Source organism: Eubalaena glacialis, chromosome 5, assembly GCF_028564815.1.
Source record: "Eubalaena glacialis isolate mEubGla1 chromosome 5, mEubGla1.1.hap2.+ XY, whole genome shotgun sequence".
In the NCBI taxonomy this organism is placed as follows: domain Eukaryota; kingdom Metazoa; phylum Chordata; class Mammalia; order Artiodactyla; family Balaenidae; genus Eubalaena; species Eubalaena glacialis.
Window position 1 is genome coordinate 5,995,307 of NC_083720.1, and position 27,244 is coordinate 6,022,550.

Below are 27,244 nucleotides of genomic sequence, written 5' to 3' on the forward strand. Positions count from 1 at the left end.
TCTTCTCAAAGAACCAGCTTTTAGTTTTATTGATCTTTGTTATTGTTTTCTTCATTTCTTTTTCATTTATTTCTGATCTGATCTTTATGATTTCTTTTCTTCTGCTAAGTTTGGGGTTCTTTTGTTCTTCTTTCTCTAATTGCTTTAGGTGTAAGGTTAGGTTGTTTATTTGAGATGTTTCTTGTTTCTTGAGGTAGGATTGTATTGCTATAAACTTCCCTCTTAGAACTGCTTTTGCTGCATCCCATAGGTTTTGGGTCGTCATGTTTTCATTGTCATTTGTTTCTAGGTATTTTTTGATTTCCTCTTTGATTTCTTCAGTGATCTCTTGGTTATTTAGTAAAGTATTGTTTAGCCTCTATGTGTTTCAGTTTTTTACAGATTTTTTCCTGTAATTGATATCTAGTCTCATAGCGTTGTGGTCGGAAAAGATACTTGATACGATGTCAATTTTCTTAAATTTACCAAGGCTTGATTTGTGACCCAAGATATGATCTATCCTGCAGAATGTTCCATGAGCGCTTGAGAAGAAAGTGTATTCTGTTGTGTTTGGATGGAATGTCCTATAAATATCCATTAAGTCCATCTTGTTTAATGTATCATTTAAAGCTTGTGTTTCCTTATTTATTTTTCATTTTGGATGATCTGTCCATTGGTGAAAGTGGGGTGTTAAAGTCTCCTACTATGATTGTGTTACTCTCGATTTCCCCTTTTATGGCTGTCAGCATTTGTCTTATGTATTGAGGTGCTCCTATGTTGGGTGCATAAATAGTTGCAATTGTTATATCTTCTTGGATTGATCCCTTGATCATTATATAGTGTCCTTCCTTGTCTCTTCTAACATTCTTTATTTTAAAGTCTATTTTATCTGATATGAGTATTGCTACTCCAGCTTTCTTTTGATTTCCATTTGCATGGAATATCTTTTTCCATCCCCTCACTTTCAGTCTGTATGTGTCCCTAGGTCTGAAGAGGATCTCTTATAGACAACATATATACGGGTCTTGTTTTTGTATCCATTCAGCCAGTCTGTGTCTTTTGGTTGGAACATTTAATCCATTTACATTTAAGGTAGTTATCGATATGTATGTTCCTATTCCCATTTTCTTAATTTTTTTGGTTTTGTTATTGTAGGTCTTTTCCTTCTCTTGTGTTTCCTGCCTATAGATGTTTCTTTAGCATTTGTTGTAAAGCTGGATTGGTGGTGTTGAATTCTCTTAGCTTTTGCTTGTCTGTAAAGGTTTTAATTTCTCCGTCGAATATGAATGAGATCCTTTCTGGGTAGAGTAATCTTGGTTGTAGGTTTTTCCCTTTCATCACTTTAAATATGTCCTGCCACTCCCTTCTGACTTGTAGAGTTTCTGCTGAAAGATTGGCTGTTAACCTTATGGGGATTCCCTTGTATGTTATTTGTTGTTTTTCCCTTGCTGCTTTTAATATTTTTTCTTTGTATTTAATTTTTGATAGCTTGATTAATCTGTGTCTTTGCATGTTTCTCCTTGGATTTATCCTGTATGGCACTCTCTGCTCTTCCTGGACTTGATTGACTGTTTCCTTTCCCACATTAGGGAAGTTTTCAACTATAATCTCTTCAAATATTTTCTCAGTCCCTTTCTTTTCTCTTCTTCTTCTGGGACCCCTATAATTTGAATGTTGGTGTGTTTAATGTTGTCCCGGAGGTCTCTGAGACTGTACTCAATTCTTTTCATTCTTTTTTCTTTATTCTGCTCCCCGACAGTTATTTCCACCATTTTATCTTCCAGGTCACTTATCCGTTCTTCTGCCTCAGTTATTCTGCTATTGATTCCTTCTAGAGAATTTTTAATTTCATTTATTGTGTTGTTCATCATTGTTGGTTTACTCTTTAGTTCTTCTGGGTCCTTGTTAAACGTTTCTTGTATTTTCTCAATCTATTTCCAAGATTTTGGATCATCTTTACTATCATTACTCTGAATTCTTTTTCAGGTAGACTGCCTAGTTCCTCTTCATTTGTTTGGTTTGGTGGGTTTTTACCTTGCTCCTTCATCTGCTATGTGTTTTTCTTCTTCTCCTTTTGCTTATCTTACTGTGTTTGGGGTCTCCTTTTCAAAGGCTGCAGGTTCGTAGTTCCTGTTGTTTTTGGTGTCTGCCCCCAGTGGTAAGGTTGGTTCAGTGGGTTGTGTAGGCTTCCTGGTGGAGGGGAATAGTGCCTGTGTCTGGTGGATGAGGCTGGATCTCATCTTTCTGGTGGGCAGGACTGCGTCCCATGGTGTGTTTTGGGGTGTCTGTGACCTTTTTATGATTTTAGGCAGCCTCTCTGCTAATGGTTGGGGCTGTGTTCCTGTCTTGCTAGTTGTTTGGCATAGGGTGTCCAGCACTGTAGCTTGCTGGTCGTTGAGTGGAGCTGGATCTTAGCGTTGAGATGGAGATCTCTGGGAGAGCTTTCACCGTTTGATATTACATGGAGCCAGGAGGTCTCTGGGGTACCAATGTCTTCAACTCGGCTCTCCCACCTCCGAGGCACAGGCCTGACACCTGGCCAGAGCACCAAGACCCTATCAGCCACACGGCCAGGTACGTGGGGAATTTCTTGCCTTTTGAGAAGTCTGAAGTCTTCTGCCAGAGTTCAGTAGGTGTTCTGTAGGAGTTGTTCCACATGTAAATGTATTTCCGATGTATTTGGGGGGAGGAAGCTGATCTGCACCGCTTACTCCTCTGCCTTTTTGAAGGTCTCTCACCACTTGTCCTTTAAATGCTCTTCTGTAATGATCACTGTTTTCAGCCAGGCTGATACTATGAAGGTTCTATGATGTACTGGTATTCCTGATTGAGGATGGGATCATAACCTCAAGACCCAGGAGAAGAGTTGATACAATCTGTGTTCTATTTTTTTCCTCTGAGCGACAGAACAAGACAGAGGCAGGCACTTCCTTAGGATGCTCTGTTACATGAGCAAGGACTTAACTAAGTTTTCAAAGTATTCTGTTAAACAGTCTTTAAAGATCAGCTTTATTTGCTAAAGTGATTGAATAATGAACTTCCAAGAGAAATGGACGTTAGATTTCATTAATTCAGCACCCTCTTTAAGGAGGAAGTTTATGCCTAGAGAGGTCTAGTGATCTCCTGGGTTCCTGCCAGTGACTGGAACATTACTGGACCCAGCTTTCAGATTGGAGTCCAGAGAATGTTCATAATTCTATGAAATGAAAACAAACACTGAAGGCAAAACGTCGGAGACAAGATGTTGCATAAAGAAAACTTACACTTGGGATGATACATATACATTTTTTTCTTGGTTATAGGAATTTGGGGATGGGGCTGAGGGAAAATATGAAAGAGAAGGGAAATTACAGGGTGGGTGAATGCGGGGACCACTTCTCTTTCTGGGGCACGTAGTCCCTCAACCATTGCATGTTGTGTTTGACTTTGCAAAAGTATCCTTAGGGAGAAATTTGCCTATGAATCCTTGTAGTCTAAGAAAAGGCATTAGCAAATATAAAATGAAGCACAAAAGCTTATTTTTTGAAAGGTTTAACTTTTGAGCCAAAAGATAAAAGATAATGAAATTTCCATTTCTGCTGGGAATATGAACCTTTGTAAATGGACAGCCCGAGGAGAGGAGAGGGGAGCTTACAGGAAGTTCTGCCATTCTGGGGCCTCTGTGACCTTTGCAGGGAGCTGTCAACTGTTCCAAGCAGGAGTCACCATCATCACTTTCTTGACAATGACATATCATCTCTCTCAGCTGGAAAGGTATTTAACCCATCAATTCAATATCTTCTCATCTTCACCTTTCTCTGCAGCTCCATTAAGCTCCTGTGTCATGTTCTCTGGGGCCCAGCCATGTGGATTTACCACTTTGATTAAAGCCAGGCCATAGCTGTTGGCTCCCCTATCAACCTTATACCTTTCCTACTATGAATGTTTCCCTCAATTACCTATAAATAGAATTTGTTGCAGTGAAAAATTATTTTCAACTTTGTAGGATCAAATATATATATACATACATACATACCTGTATAATCATTCATAGATAGGCATTTTATGAAACCAGTTCATAGAGTTTGAAAACCATACTTTAGGAAGCCAGCACTGAGTCCAGAAAAAGTATTTAAAGACATAATTTGACTTGTAGCATCTAGAGGAGTGATGTTAAAACTGTTTGAAAGCACTGGATCCCTTCAGTTGTATATCAATACATAAAACAAGGAAAAGAGGACTGATCTGGTGCACGTGAGTGAGAACAGGTTAGCTGCTAATCTTATCAATTGTCCACCTTCTATTCTGATTCCCATATTACCCTGGTGTCTCCTTGACTACCAGATTTCAAAGTAAAATGATTACTAATAATTAGACTTGTCATTGTTGGTCACAAATATTGAAGGCAGTTTTCGGTGGTAGAAGCAGTAGTTCATTTGTCAGGGTTGAATGTCTCCATGTGTACCTGTTCCATTTCTTACCGTGCAGCTGGTCAGAAATGTGACTGGTTTTGATTTATGGGTTTATAGTAGGAGAAATGTTATCAGTTCCTTCTAAGACACGTGTTTATGGCCTGAGGGAATTTTGACTCTAATTCCCACTTATTATACCAAAGTGGGTATATTTATTTTACCTTGCCTTGTTCTTAGCATAAGAGTATATTTATTTAACATTGCATTGTTTTATTATGTGTCTTTGGCCAAAACAAGAGACGATTATACTTTGATCTTTGTTGGATCGGAGGCAATTATCAAATGTGCAGGAGATTTTATATTTCAAAATAGTGAACAATGGGGTCTATGTTTGCTCTGTTTCTGGGAAGTTTGAATAATAGAATTTTCACTGTTCTAACTTTAGCAGATGTAAGTGTTTCAATTTGATCTCATTTGGGACATTATTTTAAAGACTTTATATCATATACCGGTCTCTTACGAAACAAAAAAAATATGAGATAAAAATTAATGAGGACCCATTTTGTCTCATGTAAACTAATTCACTGAGATCTACAAAAAGTCTTGATATAATGAGGCCCTTCATTCTTTTATTAGTTAGGGTAATGCCAGCTGCTCCAACAAGCAAACCACAAATTTTCAATGGCTTTAAACAATCGAAAGTTTAGTTTTTAGGTCATGTTGTAGTCCACTGCTGGTGTCCCTGGCTGAGTGGTGGACTCTCTTCCTCATGTGGATTCTGTGACCCAGATTCCTTCCACATGTGGCTCTGCCTCTCTATAGATCCTCTATACAACTAGGGAAAGGGTCGGGGGCAGACAAGGCAACCCACTTCTTAACCCCCTTGGCCTGAAACTGCCACATCAGTTGACACATAAGAATGAGTCACACTCCCACCTAGATACCAGAGAGTCTGGAAAATGTGGTCTATCTGGGTAGCTTCTTCTCAGAAATGACTGATACTTTGGAAAGAGGAACACAAAACTGTGGTGAGTACTTCATTCTCTCAGCCATGCATATCTGAATCTCAGGAACTCTGTTATAAAAAAAAAAAAGAAAAAAAAGGTTCACTGAGATGTTGCATCACCTTAGAGTACTTTAGACAAAATCCTGAGGGAAATGATAGCATTTTAAAAAGTATACTGTAAAAACAATATAACAAAAATAAGAGCTGAACATTAGTGTGAAATGTAATTTATTGTTATTAAAATATTTTGTTTTCTTAGTTATTTACTTGCTAACATTTTATCAAAAACCAATTTTGTTTCTATTTTTGTGCACTCAAAGTTGCCTACTAATTTCTTTACGTTCATCCATGATAAATATGGATAACTGTAATATATCTGGAAGACACACTCTAAATCTTGAGAAAATGAGAACAAATGAGATGCAGACAATGCAGATTTTTTATTGGTATGAAATTCAAGCAAATGAAAATTTACCCCCGAGCTACATTTTGCTGAATAATTTTATTTAGGCAGGAATTTATTCTGCTAGTTGGATGAAAAAATAAAGTATTATTAGGGCTGAAAACGCTTAGACTCATGCTTCTGATTGCTTATGACCCTATGTTTCTGAATTATAAGTTTCCATTTCAGTTCATTTTTCTACGTGGTTTTGCTGCACTTTTCTATCTCCTTCATGCATCTGTGTACGTTTTTTCCATGAGCCTCCTTCAGGCTGCAGTCTTTTAATCTGTGTCTGTTCATTTCTTACATCTCCCTACAGGTCCCTCTGTCTTCTCTTTTGTTTATGGAGTTCTTCATCTGTGGACAATGGAGAATGGTGAGATTTAGATTAGACATCAATGGTATTGAAATTTAAAACGTCTCAGTGAAAACACCCGTAGTCTTGCCATGGTATAGTAAGAAGCGGAGGGCAGGTGTTTAGTGCTTGAAATCAGTGGAATCACTGTGTACCTTTATGTGACAATCTGCTTGTCACATCACTGTGTTCAGCCTTGGCCCAGAAATTGTCATTAAGTTAGAACATGAACCATGGACCTTTAAGAATGTTTCTGAATAGGTTTATTGAATGTACTCTTCCTCTTGCTACATTTTCTTCTTTCAGTGACAACCCACACCTTCCCCCCCAACTTGCCGTGTCTCCTCAAGTGCATTTCTCTTATAGTGTTATTAACAGTCCAGTTCCCACTCACGATGTACAACTAGAGATACAGTGATAGCACTAAATGACAAGGGGACAAAATCACCAAAAACATACAAGGCAGTTCATAGGGTTCCAGTCATCTGTAATCTAATTGTTTCAAGTCCGGAAAACAATCAAGAACCCTTATTTGTAATTCAGTCCCTGCTAGAAATATCAGAAATCACATAGCCAGATAGTACAGTTTCATGCCTGCCCGGGGGCAGGGGGGTGTCTCTGGAAAGTTTGAGATGAGCAAGAATCAGGGAAATTATATAAAAATGTATGGAAGAAAAAAATCACGTGAGTGAAAAATATAGATAGATTTTCTTTGAGATATACTAGTATTTATCTTTTGGTTTGTAACACATGACTGAAGTTTGAGGAGTACAATAAAATTAACAGCAGTGGTAATAAAGTAAACTGAATAATCCTGCAAAAATAAATTGGTAGATCAAAAAGAGAGAAGTAAGAGATACTTGTGTCACTTCTGGGTCAGATCTAGAGAAAAGCTTTCAAGGTCTCTACAGGGTCATTATAAAGAAAATGTGAAATAGGTATGATTCTAAAATAAATACTAAGAATCAAGAAATACTCATTTATAATTTTAAATACTTTATGTTGAGATGAATCATGGCTTTGTTTCAATTATATATAAACAATTTACTAAAAAATTTAAAAGTTCTTTGAAAAACCCTGTTCTCCTTTTTATTTGCATCTCACACATTAAGAAGTTTGTCATTTTCTTGCCCTTCTTAATTCCTCTTTTCTCCCCTCCCTCCTTTTTCCTGAATGCAAAATACATGTGTTAAAACATTAATGATTTTTAAATAGAAAATGTGAAGTATCAAGCACTTCTCTTAGAAGATTCCAGAACACACAAGAGAAGGTTTTAGCAGAACTGGCATCATGCCCAGTCCCATGGCTCAAAGACAATTTTGGATGCCCCAGGATCAATGATTTCTGTGGTCTCCAGTGGATGTATCCACACCGGGGAATGTATGAAACTTATTTTGATTCACATAAATCTCAGAAGATTTTGCACCAGTTATAAAACAATTTTAGGAATGTCCTAAATACAAGTGACTACAGAATTACTCGGATGGCCTGAATATCAGAAATCCTTGTGACCTTCATGTGTCCTCAACTCTCTGAAGCTAGGTTTACTCATTCTGTTTTCATGGCAGGAGTCTTTTTAGCCAACATAAAGCACTGGAAACAATGATCATTGCTGATGCTCTACCATATAGTTGCAAAGTATATTAAAAATGCATCCCATGCTCCATCATTTGCAAGATTATTTGTGATGACTATTAAGTGCATAGTAAAATGTACTTGGCTTAAAATGTGTCACATTGTAACAATCAGCCTTCTGATATTTGTATCATATATATAAAATAGAGTACATGTTTGTCAGCATGTAAGGATCCTAGGAACTTTGTACCTAGAGTTAAAGTAGGCACAAAACAGCCATGATATCACGGACAAGATATTTCAGGAATGTGGGACTTAGCGATGGAGGATCTGAATTCAAGACCCAGCTCTCTCACTTAACTACTTTTGTGACCTTGGCCAGTCACTTAACCTCTCTGAGCCTTGGTTCCATTGTTTGAAAATGGTGGTATTACCTCCTATTTCAGTGGGTTGTTGTGGATTTTGTCATTTGTTCATATTCTATCTTATTCCACAAAGGATTTGAAATGAAATGTGTATATTTGGAGATAAAATGCGTTTGCCAGTGCTTTGTAGATTATACAAATATAAGCTACCTGCCATTTCTATTGGGACCATTTAAATTCCTGGGGAGCTCTATCCTTAGAATGAGAGTGCTTCTAAGCAGATGTTCCAGAGACTTCCATTTAATAATTTCCAATAAAACAAATATTTATCCATGTGTTGCATAGACTGGTTACAGATGCCAATTTAAAATAAACCTACAAGGAAAGAAGACTATCCAAGACCTTTTGATTGAAGACCATTTGCAATTAAGAAAAATATCAGATTCTCACTTACTTAATGCTTATTTCTCATTAATACATAATTGAAAAGACTATGTATAATGACAAAAAGCTCTTAAGGATTAAGTAACTTTTCCCAATACATTGGTATCTTGTTAATCACAAAAAAATATATACACAACATTTGAGAAGGATTACAACTCATAGGTGTGAGTCATTTTTATTCAGCTTAAAAACAATGCTTTTGTTGCGCTTAGAATTGGTGGATACCTCGCAATTACACAGGGGCTTTGAAATGTCAGTGGCCTACCAGTTCCTGTAATTCCTTTTATTATCATGTGCCATTTGCCTTAATCTTGGATTACTAACCGTGTTTATCTGCCCTGTGCATCTAAAGCCGCCAGAAAGATTGCTCTGGCATGCCCTAATAGCTCTTATCAGCTCACCCAGTGGCTCTTAAGCTTTGCTGCTTGAAATCCAGGAGTTACCCACACAGTGCCAAGCCCTTCTGAACAAGTCAACTGATTTCCTCGGTAAATGATTGCTGTTTATGCCAAGGCAGCCACAAACCCTTCTCCTTCCCTTTGTCAAAGTGAAATGGAACCTTAAGGACAGAAGCTACTGGCTATCTGGCCACATCCTCTTCAATTCCCATGGCTTAATTTTACCTAGAGAGGAATTACTGGGCTTGCTGTGAATTGCAAGGTTAGACCCCCTTTTCTCTTTTATCCTATACTTTAAGCTCCTTTGATTTTTTTTTCCCTCTAGTATCTATATAGTATACTTGGCTGATAGTAAAACTGTTAATAATCTGTTTCATATTGTCTGATAAGTATGCTTACTTTTCCTCCTTTTCTATAACAGTTGTCTAGGGAAGTTTATTCAGTGTGCCTCTGTGGTTTTTTAAATTCAAAATAAACTAGTATTTCCAAAATATTGAAACTTTTGAAAACATTCACTTGACGTTATAGTTCATATCACACAGAAAAATTATGAAAATCATGGAATACGTCTTTCCCCCTCCTTCATACTACACAAAACTGTATTTTCAGTGAATACATGAGGAATACAGCCTTGCTAAGAGCTTTCCAATAAAGATTATATTCAATAATTATAATTTCTCTGAAAATTAATAGTTAAGAGTTTGAGGACCCACATGCATGAGAGAGAATACACTTCAGTGGTTTAAATGCTTTGACTTCAGGGTAGGCTAGATGTGCAGCTGAATTCTGGGTTTCCACTTACCAGCTGTGTATCCTTGAACAGTTGTTTAAACTAAGACTTCATTTCCTCATATATAAAATGGTGATGGTGCTGCTAACTCACAGGATTTTCCAAGGATAAAATGAGGCAAACATGTAACGTAGCTAATAAAAGGGTGGGTACATAGCAGCATCTGCTCCTGCTGTTTTTTTTTTATTGACAAGCTGAGGAAGAACAAAAGGAAAACTAACCTGGAAGTTTCAAATTTTGTAAAGGTCCCTTCTGCTAAAGTCAGTTTAGAAATCCTCCCTCAGAGAGACCATAATCTCCGGGCAGGAAACACAGGCTGCCTTGAAAGAGCTGGGCTGGGAGGCTAGAGTCTATGCTGGCAGGGCCACAGTCAAATTTCAGAGTGACTTCTCTGTGCTCTTTGACAGCATCATGTGACGTGACTGTACTACCTGTCCTGGACAGGTTAGGTGACTTCACTGCACTGAACGATAAATCGACTCACTTTTTCTTAGCAGAGCCTTTGCATTTCTTAATCCTACTCTTGCGAGGAGATCTCTAGAGAGTGTCTTTCTCCCTCTCTTTCTCTCTGCTTCTCTCCTCCATAGAAAGAACTCAAAACCCCATTTGGCATGTTATAAGAGCTAAAGGATTCAAGTTTAAAATATTGATAATACAGTGAGTGGTTGAAAAGCTGCCTATACACTTTTGTGCTCCCCTTCTTACCCCTTTGCATTGATCTGTCACCTCTCTTTCAAAGAAACAGAATTCATCAATTCATCTTTAATATGCCTTATGCCACTTAACCCTCTGTATTTAATTGGCCCAGTGATTTCCTTTGCTTACGTTTAGCATTTATCAATCACAGGCAGCAATGCGTGGTACGGCGTGAACAGAAAATTCCACAGGACCCTCTTCACACTGGGGAAGGGGAACATCTGCTCCTTTTCTAGTAGGATGCCAGGATTTTAGAGGTCAATGTGTTTCCCCATCAAGGCTTCAGGCTTTGGGGACCAGGGGAAGTGTCAGGCTCCAAGCAGCATAATGAATGGCAGTTGCTGACTGGCTGGGTTTGCCTGTTCTCAACAGGGGATAGAGAATTCAACGTAATGAGCTGGGACTTAGTGTGCTCGACACACCCAGCTTGGGGAGTGAGGCAGGCTGTGCCTTTTTTTTTTTTTTTCCTGGTTCGGACCTGCATTTTCATCTGGGAAGAAATTATATGGAGGTCTTCATTAGTGGCACCCAGCAGGGTTAAGGCTCCATGAAGGCTGATAAGCTCTATGGCTAAAAAAAAAACAAAACCCAAAACCCATCAGCCTTTGTGCAGGGAGCCGAAGGTTTAAGATGCTTGAACTGGAAACAGTCTGAAGAAGTGATTATGTTAAGCAAGTAATGTGTATCAGTAACATGGAATCAAATTATGAGGGTCAGTAACTTCCTGGCTTTCATAGAAGCCAGGAAGACATAACATTGTATTTGTGCTGGGTACTTCTTGATGCCACATAGTGTCAGCACTGTCCAGTCATATGTACTTCCCAGCATGTCACCTCTAATTTCATGGGATTATCTGTGCTGTTGCTTTAATAGATACTCATGATCTTGAGCTTCCTTTGAACTCACAGCAGGGCAGTGCAAAGGCATTATGGGGAGCACTTCTGGACTTATTGTGTTATGTACAAAATTATTATTACCGTCATTTAGAAAGGTAGATATATGTTGCTGCCATGCTTCCAAAAGTGTACACGTATTTGATGGCAAGGGGAATTACTGAAGGGGAAAACACTGAATGCGAAAGATCTTTTGGGAAACTAGTATTAGAAAGGTGTCAAGGCAAGTGAATTCGTATTCGAAAGGCATATATATAGGACAGTGGATCTCAAAGTGTGGTCCCCTGGCCAGCAGCATCAGAATCACCCAGGAACTTGCTAAAGATGCAAATCCTCCTGAATCAGAAACTCCTGAGGTGGGCTCAGCAACCTGTGTTTTAACAAGCCTTCCGGGTGATGCATTCTCAAGTTTGTGAAACCCTGCTCTAGGACTTATGGAGCACAAGAATCGGACAGACCCGTATGTTCTGGGGTAGAGCAGTAGACAAGACAAATGTAGTACCTCCCCTTATGGACTTTAGTAAATTACAAAGGAATATGTGGTACTTCACCCTGATGAAATGTTTATACATACCCAACAGAGCCTGTAGTTATCCATACCATTTTGTTCTTTGTTTGAATGAGGCTGTTACCTTCTTTGCTTGCAGAGAAATGACTAACAAAAGATGACTGATAAGCGATTCCTTTGTGCATTTCAGAACCATCCCCCTTGCGATATGTATATCCATGGCGGTCGTCACAGTTGGCTATGTGCTAACAAATGTGGCCTACTTTACGACCATTAGTGCCCAGGAGCTGTTGCTTTCAAAGGCAGTGGCAGTGGTAAGTCTGAGTTGGGAAAATGCCAGTTTGAATTTAGGTTAATGAAATGATGCAATTTTATAGTAGTTCCCTCCAGCAGAAAGTGTTTCAAAATCCAGTAATTTTTTTTTAACTGAATGATAATGAATATTTTAAAAATTTAGAACATACCTTAGCATATTCCATTTAACGGATACAGCTACACTCTTATATGATTTCTCTGTACTGTTAATTTCATGTAAAACATTTCCACATATGCCTGCTTGAAAACATATTTCCACACATACATGTTGAATAGAAGTCATTATTCTTCCAACATGTCTTTAAAGGCAGGTGGGCAGTTACTGAGTTTAAATGAATGCATTTTGGGGTATGCAAATTGCAATTTATTCTGTACTCCTCCCTGTTTAGATGCTTTTCAAATGCTAACTTAAAATCTTTTTCCCAAAGTACCACTTTAGAATTTCCAAATAGACCACATAACATTTTTTTTTTCTAGTATATATATCATTTTGAATACAAGTTCTAGGATATTATTAATTTGAGGAAATACTGAGTTATTCAAAGTTAAACAGATGTCATTGCTATAGTACTTCTCAGAATATTAGAGAAGCTAATGTACATTTTAACTCCCTAAGACGTGGATACTCATAATTTTACAGCATTTTCCAAAATTTATTTGACTTCAGGATCATCTTTTGCTTTCAAAGGTCATGTTATGGGACTGCTATTCTGTGACACAGACTTTTTGGTATAAAAACTTAGCTAGTAAGAGAGCACTCATTCATGACCTTATAACAATGAAGGGTGAAAAAAAAAAAGAACTTCCCATCACTAGTTGTCAGTTCCTTTTAAAATAGTCACTATTACCTCATATCAGCAACGTCCACAGGGAACAAATTATCTCATTTCATGTGAACCTATGTACGAGTTCACTGTATTAAAAAAGACTCTGCCCACTGCTGTAACTTCTACCAGACAACCAAATGCACAGAACTTCCTGATGTCAGGTCGTCATCTCATCTTACTAGACAAAGGGCAGCACTTAGTCTTTGAGTGTAATGTGGTCCATTAATTACATAGCACCGGCTGCGTCAAGGACAAGTAAAGAATCCCACATATTTTTTTTTTTTTTTTGGAAAATACATCCTTCATGAAAATTTGCAATGTTGCACATGCCATGGAACAAAAGGAAATGTCAGAAGTTTTGTTTAACTTTTATATTTTCTGTAGCTTGATTTCCTTGGACTTGTGTTGGTGTTCTAGCCTTTTAATAGGAAACTACAGAAGGAATTGCCAGATACCTGAGAGGGCGGGATTGACTTCATAAACAGAGATTCAGCTGATGTGATTATTCTGGGCAAAAGGTTTTCAGAACTGTTCATATCCATAATATTCATGATTAAGTCCTCAATTATTTTTTGCCACGCTTTTAAGTCGTAACAGTGGGATTGGTATATGAAACAGGTATGTGCAGCACTTCCCAGTGTACCTTTGTACTTTGCTATAAAAACGTGGCTTTCCAGACGAAAGAGAAGGTATTATACAGAAGGATTTCTGTCTCCAAAAGGAGAACTTCTGTACTGAGTTTTTTTTTTATTTACCAGAGTCAGAGACAGTAGATATCATAGTTGATCAAGATTTGATCAATGGGTCATTGCTCTTTGGAAGTAGAGGGAAGGTGCTTGTTTGGACTATTGCCCATAGTTCTGCAACAAGCAAGGACATGGTACCTGCCTTTGATTATTGTTCTAAGAGGTTAGTCTGACCCTAACCCAAAAAAAGGATTATAAAACACACACATATCACCAGGTGAACAGAAAGTCGTAGAGCGTGTTTGGCCTAAATTGTTTCATTTTATTCCACTTTCTGGCAAAGCATTAATTTGCTTCCTTCTGTCTTTCACTAGACGTTTTCTGAGCGGCTCCTGGGAAATTTCTCAGTAGCAGTTCCAATCTTTGTTGCCCTCTCCTGCTTTGGTTCCATGAATGGTGGTGTGTTTGCTGTCTCCAGGTGAGTGAGTTCAAGCATTTCTAGAAATGCATTTCTGTGTTTGAGATGGGATGTGATAAGGATAAGTTTAAAAAGAAAAGAAATAGTGCCTCTAAATCTGCTGGGGTTTTTTTTTTTTTTAATGTCTGTATTGGAGTATAATTGCTTTACAATGGTGTGTTAGTTTCTGCTTTATAACAAAGTGAATCAGTTGTGCATATACATATGTTCCCATATCTCTTCCCTCTTGCATCTCCCTCCCTCCCCTGCTCCCTATCCCACCCCTCTAGGTGGTCACAAAGCACCAAGCTGATCTCCCTGTGCTTTGCGGTTGCTAAACCTGCTGTTTTTAAAGGGAAACGCAAGATTGCAATCTTCCTCCAAGTATCAACAGCATGTCCTATTCTGTCCATTAGAGGGCACTGCTTGTCTACTCATAGCCTACTCTGAAGCCAGGGATGAAGGGGTCTTTTGTTGTTGTTGTTTTAACGCATGTCTACAGAGTTTAACAACAGCATTTTATTTCTGGCAATAAAATCTTCCGTTTCTCTAAAGGTGACAAGCAAAAAAGTAAAGCAAGAGACGCCAGACATCACCATCCCACCATCTGTATCCCTTTTGTTTGATGCAGAAGTCCCTTTTGTTTTAATTTGATGAAAACCCAATCAGATAAATGTGAATGTTGTGTGTGTGTTGAGTTGGACTGGATTGATAACACGCGTGCCGTATTAGAAATCTAGAACTGAATTCACCACCAGCTGTTTATATGTGGGGTGAGCTATGCTGAGTCAGAGGTTGCTATCACTTCTCCTCAAAGGAACGTTAACATTTTGGCAGATTTTATAAAATTGGAAGTCATCACCTAAGAAATGGCAAACCATTTGGTATGAAGAAGATGCAAGTTTTCTCTTCGATTTCTGGATTTTTCTCCCTTGGAAATGATTAATTTTACGTTTTTCTCCTGGCAGGTTATTCTATGTTGCATCTCGGGAGGGTCACCTTCCGGAAATCCTCTCCATGATTCACATCCGCAAGCATACTCCTGTAGCAGCTGTTATTGTTTTGGTAATGCCTAGTAACGTGTATCTAGATGGAACCTCAAAGAACAGCTTAGCAAAGGGGATTTCAGACTTGACTTCAGCTTGTGCTTTCTGTTCTCATTCATTGCTAAATTGGCTCTATGGGTATCCTGGTGGATTTGCAGAGACAGGATATATTTTCCATCGCTTCCCTTCCTCCAGTATATCTGATGCATAGTTGATGCTTTGGGGCAATAACACGTCACTTCTTTTTCATCTGTGTAGAAATTTGTGAGATCAAAGGGAAATGATTGCCTGGGCTCCTGTTACTGACAAGAGAGCCTCGCAGAAAAGGAGGTCGAGTAATAAGTCCCAATTCTACTTATTGAAAGTGGAGCTAAAAGCTACAGTCCCAAAACGCCCAGATGTCTCATCAGAGGCCCCTTATAAATGAAATGCATACAAAATTATAGAAAAAGTCGACAGAATCCTAGACAGTGCAGGGATTCTGTGCTTGAAAGTGAGAATTTTGAGAGCAACCCTAAATGGGAGAAATAAAAGCACCAAAACTTAAATTTGAGCTGTAGGATTCTTTATGCAGAGAAAAGTATTTGTGAAAGGAGGGATATGAAAGTGTAAGGTGTAAAAGTCCTCAGATCCCCATTGGCAATGTTATATTCCTTTTTACCTACTATTTTGTAACTTTTTTTCCCAATCTCCTGCTGTCAGGAGCACCACAGAATGCACGGAACACTTTTGTTCCCCCCTCCCCCATCTCCACCCTCCATGGGTTTCATTTGTTTCAAAATGTTTCCTTGAAATTTCTTTGTGAAGTGCGGTGGGCGGGAGGGGTACTCTGTGTGGAATCTGGAAATTTACTTCACTTGTGGGAACAGAATGTATTATTTTGTGGGAACAGAATGTATTATTTTGTGGGAACAGAATGTATTATTGGTGAAGAGGGCTTTCATTTTAAGCCTGCGTTATCAGTCATGCTGTCCTTGGTCTGTGCAGCTGTAGAGACTTGCTATGCTGATCTCTGCGCTTCATTCTTTTCTGCGGTCTTGAGGGTCACATGTGGCAAGCACCCAGGGAGAGGAAGTGTGGAGGAAGGAAAGGTCAACGTTTTGCACTCAGGAGAGGACACAGTCTCTAGAGGTGGCTGTCTTTCCTGTGTATGCATAGCCAGGGGCTCATCAGACACCATTTGCAGAGCTTTCTGCAAATGTGTGTATTGGATGCGCTTTTGACTTTTATTGTTAGTTATTTACCGACCATCTCAGTCTCTGGGTCTGTAAATTTTGAGTCATTGAGTGTCCTGTGTTTTGCTCTTTGAAAGCATGTTCTCTTAACTCAAATGAAAAACAGCTAAAAATAATGCATCCATATGTGCGTGTAAAGAGAGAGTAGAAAAGCTGGATATATAGCTAGGTGGTTAGTTGAGTATAGGTGTTAATCGCAATGGTCGTTTATCAGTAGAAAGAATTGTTTGGAAAAGATAATAATAATGTGCAGTGATGGTATTGCTTGTTATCACGTGTGTTCTCTTTTAACTCACTGTGCATGATTTTTCTCTCCCTTCCCCCCACCCCCAGCACCCTTTGACAATGATAATGCTCTTCTCTGGGGACCTCTACAGTCTTCTGAATTTCCTCAGTTTTGCCAGGTGGCTTTTTATTGGGCTGGCGGTTGCTGGGCTGATTTATCTTCGATACAAACACCCAGATATGCATCGTCCTTTCAAGGTAACCTCAGCAATCTTGATGGGTTTACATAAATCTTCCCCCTAATACCTGGTCCTCCCTTTGTCATAAGTTGATGAGGAGGAGCTTGGGCAGAGGGCAGAATCCTCTGGAATAAAATGTTTAACTCTTGCAGGTCATGCCTTCATATAGGATTTATTTTACTTTGGAAAAATAGTTCATCAGCTTGTTTGTGATATACTGAACTTTGTAGGTCACATTGTTGAAAAGTGGGGATATTAATATACAATGTTTGTTATATTGATTTTTCATGAATGTGTCTAATGATCTGATATGTTCAAAATATAGACTGCTTCTTTTTTTTTATGCTGAACAGTTTTGGACAACCATACTGAGAAAGAATGAGGCAGATATGTATGAAATCATCACTAATTAAAACTTTAAAAAGGATGCTGCTTTACAAAAAGGCATTTTAAGTGTTCTTAAATGTTATGACTTGTTATATTGCCCCCTTTCTGCATTGTACACTCCAGAAGGAGTAGAAATGTGAAATACATAGGGAAAGCGAAGATGTGTGAATATACCACTTAATAGAAGGTCCATTTACCATAGCTAAGTGTTTTCTTTTGGGAGGGCTGACGCATATGCTTCTCATCGCCTCTAGCCTTGAAAGTTCATGGACTGATTTGTCCTTACTATGTATTTGCTTTTAAGAAATAACACAGATAATGTTGCCCGTCACGTTGTCAGAATTTGTTTCTAATTATATTCATTGCCTAATGCCGGCAACATCTTTATTAGTGGTTGAATAGGAGTTGGCCTGTTTTATCCCTGTCAGTTCTTATTGTGAATCTCCAACAGAAAATCAATATGCACTGAAGAGCTTTAACATGTAACAAGCAGCCCGTGCTCTTGGCTCTACACTAAAGTGGATTCTAATCATAATTATCAAAGAACCAATCTTTTACAATCAAAACCATAAATCGTAAAACATAGTGCTTAACTAGTAAAATAATTCAAACAGAACATCTCTAATGAAACACACTTATTTATCCTTAGATTTTGTTCTACCCAAAGTTTTTTGTTTTTTGTTTTTTAATTTAAAGGAGTGTGTTTAATATAGTCTCTGGGCCCTATGCAAGAGATTTTGGTACGAAGGTATGGTAGGATGGTGCCTGTCACTTGGTCACGTGATCAAGGTGTATCACCTGATCACATGACTGATGTGCTCATCTTGAATCCACCTTCTGTCTCTTGAACCACCTTTGAAGTGATTTTCTTCTGTGCTGTGTTCCAGGTGCCGCTCTTCATCCCAGCTTTGTTTTCCTTCACGTGTCTCTTCATGGTCGCCCTTTCCCTTTATTCAGACCCATTTAGTACAGGGATTGGCTTCATCATCACTCTGACCGGGGTCCCTGCCTACTATCTCTTTATTATATGGGACAAGAAACCCAGGTGGTTTAGAAGAATGTCAGGTAAGACTTTTAAGCAATTTCGGGACCTTTTGAGAGACCATGTTGTAGAAAACCCATCTATGTGTACATATGTAACATGCATACCTTAAAGTTTGAAAATATAAGTGGGGAAATTGCTAGTTTGAATACATTACTGTATTCTAATGAGAACTGGTAGAAGAAAAGGCAGGAAGGATGTTTAGGGTAGAGCCACTGAATCCTTTTCAGGATATTGAGTTTCAGTTGCTTTAATCACTTCTTAGGAGAACAAATTTTTCGATAGAATTTTATCAGCAGTTCTGTAAACGACCTAATTGTTCTTCTGAATCCCTTACTAACTTAATTGTTTTTATCCTCAGTTGAGCATAGTTTATTGATTCTGTATGATAACATACTACTTAATGAGTGATATGAGATTTGGTGGGGAGTTAGGTAGAGCCTGCAAAGGACTTAAATATCATTATTATAACACCACCCTATTGGTGAATCATGGAGGGTCATAAGAACAGCAAGAATGATCAAGAGGGGCCTTCCCCGGTGGTCCAGTGGTTAAGACTCCGCGTTCCCAATGCAGGGGGCCCAGGTTAGATCCCTGGTCAGGCAACTAAGATCCCGCATGCCGCAACTAAGACCCGGTGCAGCCAAATAAATAAATAAATAAATAAATAAATTTTTTTTAAAAAAAGAAAGAATCAAGGGAAGAAACTTGATAATTACTGAGTGATTTCTATGTGTTAGCACATATATAACCTTGTTTAATTCTTATAACAACTTTGTGAGGCAGGAAAAATTATCCCCATTTTATAGATTTTGAGTTATGGTATGGGAGAATCCCATGTTCCAAGTCATGCAGATATTAAGTAGAAGACCTAGAATTGCAAATCAGGCAGTTCTGTACTTTATAAAAGTACATCCTGGTGGAGGGGTGCAGGCAGTGAGGATGGATTAGAGAGCGTGAGGCTGAAGACATTCTCAAAAATAGAGATTGGTGGTTATCGCAGTAATCCTGACAGAACTGAGGAGGGTCTGAACACAGGTGATGTTGGCAGGGTCCAAGAGGAAGTGAAAGATATTAAAGGAGAAAAACCAACAGAGCTTGGTGACCAGGTGAGTTGGGGGAGAGGAAAATACAGTAAAATCAGTAGGTAGGAAGGGTGCTTAGGAACAGCCTCTGTCAGGGGCTCTGCCAGTGAAGCTCTTTTCCTCACATCATCTCATTCAATTGTCCACAAGATCCACGTGTGAACTGGTTGATTTCTATACCCAGATGGGAAAACCAGGGTGCAGGGAGATGGAGAATTTAAGTGTATAGATTTTAAACCATTGAGCTGGGATTTGAACCCACATATGCTGGACTTCAAATTCATGCTCTTTTTAGATTGGATACCTGTGGGAAGAGAGGGAGGGAGAACTTTATCCAGAGGAGCAGATAGGTTCTTGCTGGTGAGGTTGGTGAGATTAGAAATCCACTTTTTTTCTTCTCATTCATTTTAATTTACTTACTTTACCATCATTAATTTTTTAGAGCCCAGTAAAAAGTTCAGGGAGATTTCTGGTAAAATTATTAATAAATAATGTCAGTGTTACTAAAAATAAAAAACAAACAACAACTTTGTGTACATATGGCATCTCTAGTGTGCTACACAAACCCATTTAGAAGCTAGTCATTTAAAATAGACTTCTGCCCCGTGCTCATCCAAGCGGTGCTCTGCCTCAGAGTTCGGGTAAGAGAGGCATCAGGACACCTCGCATTAGGTCACCTAGCAGAGATCAGCCACTCCTGGGCTCAGTGAGGAGGTTTGGATTTGCCTCAAAGGGCACTCCACAAATTGGACTGAGAAATCCCAAGGAAGCTGCCTGAATCTCTTTGTATATTCTTATTCAACATCGTGTAAAGGACCAGACAAATCAAATTGGTGGGTTTTGCCGTGTGGATGAAAGGCTCTTGGTGCTCCAGCCAGGCATCAGGGCTGTGCCTCTGAGGTGGGAGAGCCAACTTCAGGACACTGGTCCACAAGAGACCTCCCAGCTCCACGTAATACCAAACGGCGAAAATCTCTCACAGATCTCCATCTCAACATCAAGACCCAGCTTCACTCAACGACCAGCAAGCTACAGTGCTGGACACCCTATGCCAAACAACTAGCAAGAGAGGAACACAGCCCCATCCATTAACAGAGAGGCTGCCTAAAATCATAATAAGGCCACAGACACCCCAAAACACACCACCAGACGTGGACGACCCCACCAGAAAGACAACATCCAGCCTCATCCACCAGAACACAGGCACTAGTTCCCTCCACCAGGAAACCTACACAACCCACTGAACCAACCTTAGCCACTGCGGACAGATACCAAAAACAACGGGAACTACGAACCTGCAGCCTGTGAAAAGGAGACCCCAAACACAGTAAGATAAGCAAAATGAGAAGACAGAAAAACACACAGCAGATGAAGGAGCAGGGTCAAAACACACCAGACCTAACAAATGAAGAGGAAATAGGTAGTCTACCTGAAAAAGAATTCAGAATAATGATAGTAAGGATGATCCAAAGTCTTGGAAATAGAATAGACAAAATGCAAGAAACATTTAACAAGGACGTAGAAGAACTAAAGAGGAACCAAGAAACGATGACAAGCACAATAAATGAAATTAAAAATACTCTAGATGGGATCAATAGCAGAATAACTGAGGCAGAAGAACGGATAAGTGACCTGGAAGATAAAATGGTGGAAATAACTACTGCAGAGCAGAATAAAGAAAAAAGAATGAAAAGAACTGAGGACAGTCTCAGAGACCTCTGGGACAACATTAAACGCACCAACATTCGAATTATAGGGGTCCCAGAAGAAGAAGAGAAAAAGAAAGGGACTGAGAAAATATTTGAAGAGATTATAGTTGAAAACTTCCCTAATATGGGAAAGGAAATAGTTAATCAAGTCCTGGAAGCACAGAGAGTCCCATACAGGATAAATCCAAGGAGAAACACACCAAGACACATATTAATCAAACTATCAAAAATTAAATATAAAGAAAACATATTAAAAGCAGCAAGGGAAAAACAACAGATAACACACAAGGGCATCCCCATAAGGTTAACAGCTGATCTTTCAGCAGAAACGCTGCAAGCCAGAAGGGAGTGGCAGGATATACTTAAAGTGATGAAGGAGAAAAACCTACAACCAAGATTACTCTACCCAGCAAGGATCTCATTCAGATTTGATGGAGAAATTAAAACCTTTACAGACAAGCAAAAGCTGAGAGAGTTCAGCACCACCAAACCAGCTTTACAACAAATGCTAAAGGAACTTCTCTAGGCAAGAAACACAAGAGAAGGAAAACACCTACAATAACAAACCCAAAACATTTAAGAATATGGGAATAGGAACATACATATCGATAATTACCTTAAATGTAAATGGATTAAATGCTCCCACCAAAAGACACAGACTGGCTGAATGGATACAAAAACAAGACCCATATATATGCTGTCTACAAGAGACCCACTTCAGACCTAGAGACACATACAGACTGAAAGTGAGGGGATGGAAAAAGATATTCCATGCAAATGGAAATCAAAAGAAAGCTGGAGTAGCAATTCTCATATCAGACAAAATAGACTTTAAAATAAAGACAATTACAAGAGACAAAGACGGACACTATATAATGATCAAGGGATCGATCCAAGAGGAAGGTATAACAATTGTAAATATTTATGCACCCAACATAGGAGCACCTCAATACATAAGGCAAATACTAACAGCCATAAAAGGGGAAATCGACAGTAACACAATCATAGTAGGGGACTTTAACACCCCACTTTCACCAATGGACAGATCATCCAAAATGAAAATAAATAAGGAAACACAAGCTTTAAATGATACATTAAACAAGATGGACTTAATTGATATTTATAGGACATTCCACCCAAAAACAACAGAATACACATTTTTCTCAAGTGCTCATGGAACATTCTGCAGGATAGATCATATCTTGGGTCACAAATCAAGCCTTGGTAAATTTAAAAAAATTGAAATCGTATCAAGTATCTTTTCCGACCACAACGCTATGAGACTAGATATCAATTACAGGAAAAGATCTGTAAAAAATACAAACACATGGAGGCTACACAATACACTACTTAATAACGAAGTGATCACTGAAGAAATCAAAGGGGAAATCAAAAAATACCTGGAAACAAATGACAATGGAGACACGACGATCCAAAACCTATGGGATGCAGCAAAAGCAGTTCTAAGAGGGAAGTTTATAGCAATACAAGCCTACATCAAGAAACAGGAAACATCTCGAATAAACAACCTAACCTTGCACCTAAAGCAATTAGAGAAAGAAGAACAAAAAAACCCCAAAGCTAGCAGAAGGAAAGAAATCATAAAGATCAGATCAGAAATAAATGAAAAAGAAATGAAGGAAACAATAGCAAAAATCAATGAAACTAAAAGCTGGTTCTTTGAGAAGATAAACAAAATTGATAAACCATTAGCCAGACTCATCAAGAGAAAAAAGGAGAAGACTCAAATTAATAGAATTAGAAATGAAAAAGGAGAAGTAACCACTGACACTGCAGAAATACAAACGATCATAAGAGATTACTACAAGCAACTCTATGCTAATAAAATGGACAACCTGGAAGAAATGGACAGATTCTTAGAAATGCACAACCTGCCGAGACTGAACCAGGAAGAAATAGAAAATATGAACAGACCAATCACAAGCACTGAAATTGAAACTGTGATTAAAAATCTTCCAACACACAAAAGCCCAGGACCAGATGGCTTCACAGGTGAATTCTATCAAACATTTAGAGAAGAGCTAACACCTATCCTTCTCAAACTCTTCCAAAATATTGCAGAGGGAGGAACACTCCCCAACTCATTCTACGAGGCCACCATCACCCTGATACCAAAACCAGGCAAAGATGTCACAAAGAAAGAAAACTACAGGCCAATATCACTGATGAACATAGATGCAAAAATCCTCAACAAAATACTAGCAAACAGAATCCAACAGCACATTAAAAGGATCATACACCATGATCAAGTGGGGTTTATTCCAGGAATGCAAGGATTCTTCAATATACGCAAATCAATCAACGTGATACATCATATTAACAAATTGAAGGAGAAAAACCATATGATCATCTCAATAGATGCAGAGAAAGCTTTCGACAAAATTCAACACCCATTTATGATAAAAGTCCTGCAGAAAGTAGGCATAGAGGGAACTTTCCTCAACATAATAAAGGCCGTATATGACAAACCCACAGCCAACATTGTCCTCAATGGTGAAAAACTGAAACCATTTCCACTAAGATCAGGAACAAGACAAGGTTGCCCACTCTCACCACTATTATTCAACATAGTTTTGGAAGTGTTAGCCACAGCAATCAGAGACGAAAAAGAAATAAAAGGAATCCAAATCGGAAAAGAAGAAGTAAAGCTGTCACTGTTTGCAGATGACATGATACTATACATAGAGAATCCAAAAGATGCTACCAGAAAACTACTAGAGCTAATCAATGAATTTGGTAAAGTAGCAGGATACAAAATTAATGCACAGAAATCTCTTGCATTCCTGTATACTAATGATGAAAAATCTGAAAGTGAAATTAAGAAAACACTCCCGTTTACCATTGCAACAAAAAGAATAAAATACCTAGGAATAAACCTACCTAAGGAGACAAAAGACCTGTATGCAGAAAATTATAGGACACTGATGAAAGAAATTAAAGATGATACAAATAGATGGAGAGATATACCATGTTCTTGGATTGGAAGAATCAACATTGTGAAAATGACTCTGCTACCCAAAGCAATCTACAGATTCAATGCAATCCCTATCAAACTACCACTGGCATTTTTCACAGAACTAGAACAAAAAATTTCACAATTTGTATGGAAACACAAAAGACCCCGAATAGCCAAAGCAATCTTGAGAACGAAAAATGGAGCTGGAGGAATCAGGCTCCCTGACTTCAGACTATATTACAAAGCTACAGTAATCAAGACAGTTTGGTACTGGCACAAAAACAGAAATATAGATCAATGGAACAGGATAGAAAGCCCAGAGATAAGCCCACGCACATATGGTCACCTTATCTTTGATAAAGGAGGCAAGCATATACAGTGGAGAAAAGACAGCCTCTTCAATAAGTGGTGCTGGGAAAATTGGACAGGTACATGTAAAAGTATGAAATTAGAACACTCCCTAACACCATACACAAAAATAAACTCAAAATGGATTAAAGACCTAAGTGTAAGGCCAGACACTATCAAACTCTTAGAGGAAAACATAGGCAGAACACTGTATGACATAAGTCACAGCAAGATCCTTTTAGACCCAGGTCCTAGAGAAATGGAAATAAAAACACAAATAAACAAATGGGACCTAATGAAACTTAAAAGCTTTTGCACAGCAAAGGAAACCATAAACAAGACCAAAAGACAACCCTCAGAATGGGAGAAAATATTTGCAAATGAAGCAACGGACAAAGGATTAATCTCCAAGATTTACAAGCAGCTCATGCAGCTCAATAACAAAAAAACAAACAACCCAATCCAAAAATGGGCAGAAGACCTAAATAGACATTTCTCCAAAGAAGAGATACAGATTGCCAACAGACACATGAAAGAATGCTCAACATCATTAATCATTAGAGAAATGCAAATCAAAACTACAATGAGGTATCATCTCACACCGGTCAGAATGGCCATCATCAAAAAATCTAGAAACAATAAATGCTGGAGAGGGTGTGGAGAAAAGGGAACACTCTTGCACCGTTGGTGGGAATGTAAATTGATACAGCCACTATGGAGAACAGTATGGAGGTTCCTTAAAAAACTAAAAATAGAACTACCATATGACCCAGCAATCCCACTACTGGGCATATACCCTGAGAAAACCATAATTCAGAAAGAGTCATGTACCAAAATATTCATTGCAGCTCTGTTTACAATAGCCAGGACATGGAAGCAACCTAGGTGTCCATCATCGGATGAATGGATAAAGAAGATGTGGCACACATATACAATGGAATATTACTCAGCCATAAAAAGAAATGAAATGGAGGTGTTTGTAATGAGGTGGATGGAGTTAGAGTCTGTCATACAGAGTGAAGTAAGTCAGAAAGAGAAAAACAAATACAGTATGCTAACACATATATATGGAATCTAAGGGAAAAAAAAAAAAAGAGGTCATGAAGAACCTAGTGGCAAGATGGGAATAAAGACACAGACCTACTAGAGAATGGACTTGAGGATATGGGGAGGGGGAGGGGTGAGATGTGACAGGGTGAGAGAGTGTCATGGACATATATACACTACCAAATGTAAAATAGATAACTAGTGGGAAGCAGCCGCATAGCACAGGGAGATCAGCTCGGTGCTTTGTGACCACCTAGAGGGGTGGGATAGGGAGGGTGGGAGGGAGGGAGATGCAAGAGGGAAGAGATATGGCAACATATGTATATGTGTAACTGATTCACTTTGTTGTAAAGCAGAAGCTAGCACACCATTGTAAAGCAATTATACTTCAATAAAGATGTTTAAAAAATAAATAAATAAATAAATAAAAATAAAATAAAATAAAATAGACTTCTGCTACTACTCTCTATTAGCTTTTAATTGGTGTTTGATATCTTTAGACCTTATACTACTATTTATACCTGCATTTTGTTTCCTAGCTGGCATCACTATTCCCAGAAGAAGTGTTACTATAAAAGTTAGGTTCTTCAAGGCTTACACAGGCACACGGATTGCCTAGCAGGGTATTTAATCTCTGTGTCTTGTTAGATCACACTGGTTTTCAGTAGAATATTTTTAGTTACGTTTTATCTGTTGTAGGCAATACATAGAGAGCCTTTGCTGAAAAACAAATCCAAGTCTTGTTAAACAGTATTTACCATTAGGATTGCTCGTTACCAATGTTCAGGGTAGATTAGTACTCACCACTGGGGGGGGAGGGTCTGTGTCCATCTCAGATCCTGGCTAGAGATAATTAAAACCCCTGAATGCATGGAAAACCATGAGAATTTAGGAAGAAAGAGTGGGTAGCCCTAGAGTTGGACTACAGTGTGAGAGACCATGATGAAAGAACAAATTCCTTGCTCTTGCCCACTTAGTAGGCATTTTGTCCTTCCTGTTTGCAGTCAGCCAACTCTAAAAATGCTTTCCTTCTGCTAATATGTGCATATGTCCTTCCATTTCTTTGCCGGTACATATCAACTACTGGTTTTCATGCTTGCTCCTTCTTTGATGTTTTTCCATGCTCATGTAGTTTTGAAGTTTTCTGTTATTTTTCTGTCTCCAATGGCGTTTTGAACATCTCCAAGGACTCTAAATGTAGTGTTAGCCATTCGTGAAAGTAGCAGCAAGTAGCAGTCCCATAATGGTTATTTGGTTCTCAACAATGCCATTGAGTCTTACCAGGGAGCGTGGCAATTCTGCCTTTAAACCGCGATCATTGTAACCCTTTATCTTTATAGCTGCCTTTCGAGGGAGTTTGCGAAAAGCAACAATCCTCTGTAATTTTGTTTGATTTTCCTCTTAGGCAGCATTCTTATAGTAAAATAGAGAAAATTCATAATATTTATTGCGGCCGTAGCAAGTATTTTCCTAGCCTTTGGCCAAAACAAAACACTCACACACAGACACACAACACAGCAGTGTCCTGAGCCATCACCTCACCTCTTCTCCCAACTGCCTCCTTGTTGTTAGGGAGAAACTCAGTGTAAACTTGGAGCCAGAGAGCCTCTGCTTGGACCAGTGTCTAGAGTTAACATCAAATTGTTCTGCTGGGGAACGTTCTTTAGCCTTGGTCTGATCGCTTATTTTCACCCGATTATACCTGAACAGATCATCCCTGTGAAATGATAGTTTATCAAAATACATCTTATCAGGGGGGCATCCATTAAAAAAGCTC

General features: G+C 38.6%; 1 protein-coding gene across 1 annotated transcript in view; it reads left to right on the top strand.

The window, feature by feature from the left end:
* SLC7A11 (solute carrier family 7 member 11) overlaps positions 1–27,244 on the top strand; it is a 90,073-nt gene that overhangs the window by 53,631 nt on the left and 9,198 nt on the right. The window contains exons 7-11 of the mRNA XM_061191082.1: positions 12,033–12,156; positions 14,045–14,148; positions 15,096–15,192; positions 16,742–16,891; positions 18,147–18,324. Coding sequence (XP_061047065.1) covers positions 12,033–12,156; positions 14,045–14,148; positions 15,096–15,192; positions 16,742–16,891; positions 18,147–18,324 — 653 coding nt within the window. The remainder of the gene's footprint in view (positions 1–12,032; positions 12,157–14,044; positions 14,149–15,095; positions 15,193–16,741; positions 16,892–18,146; positions 18,325–27,244) is intronic.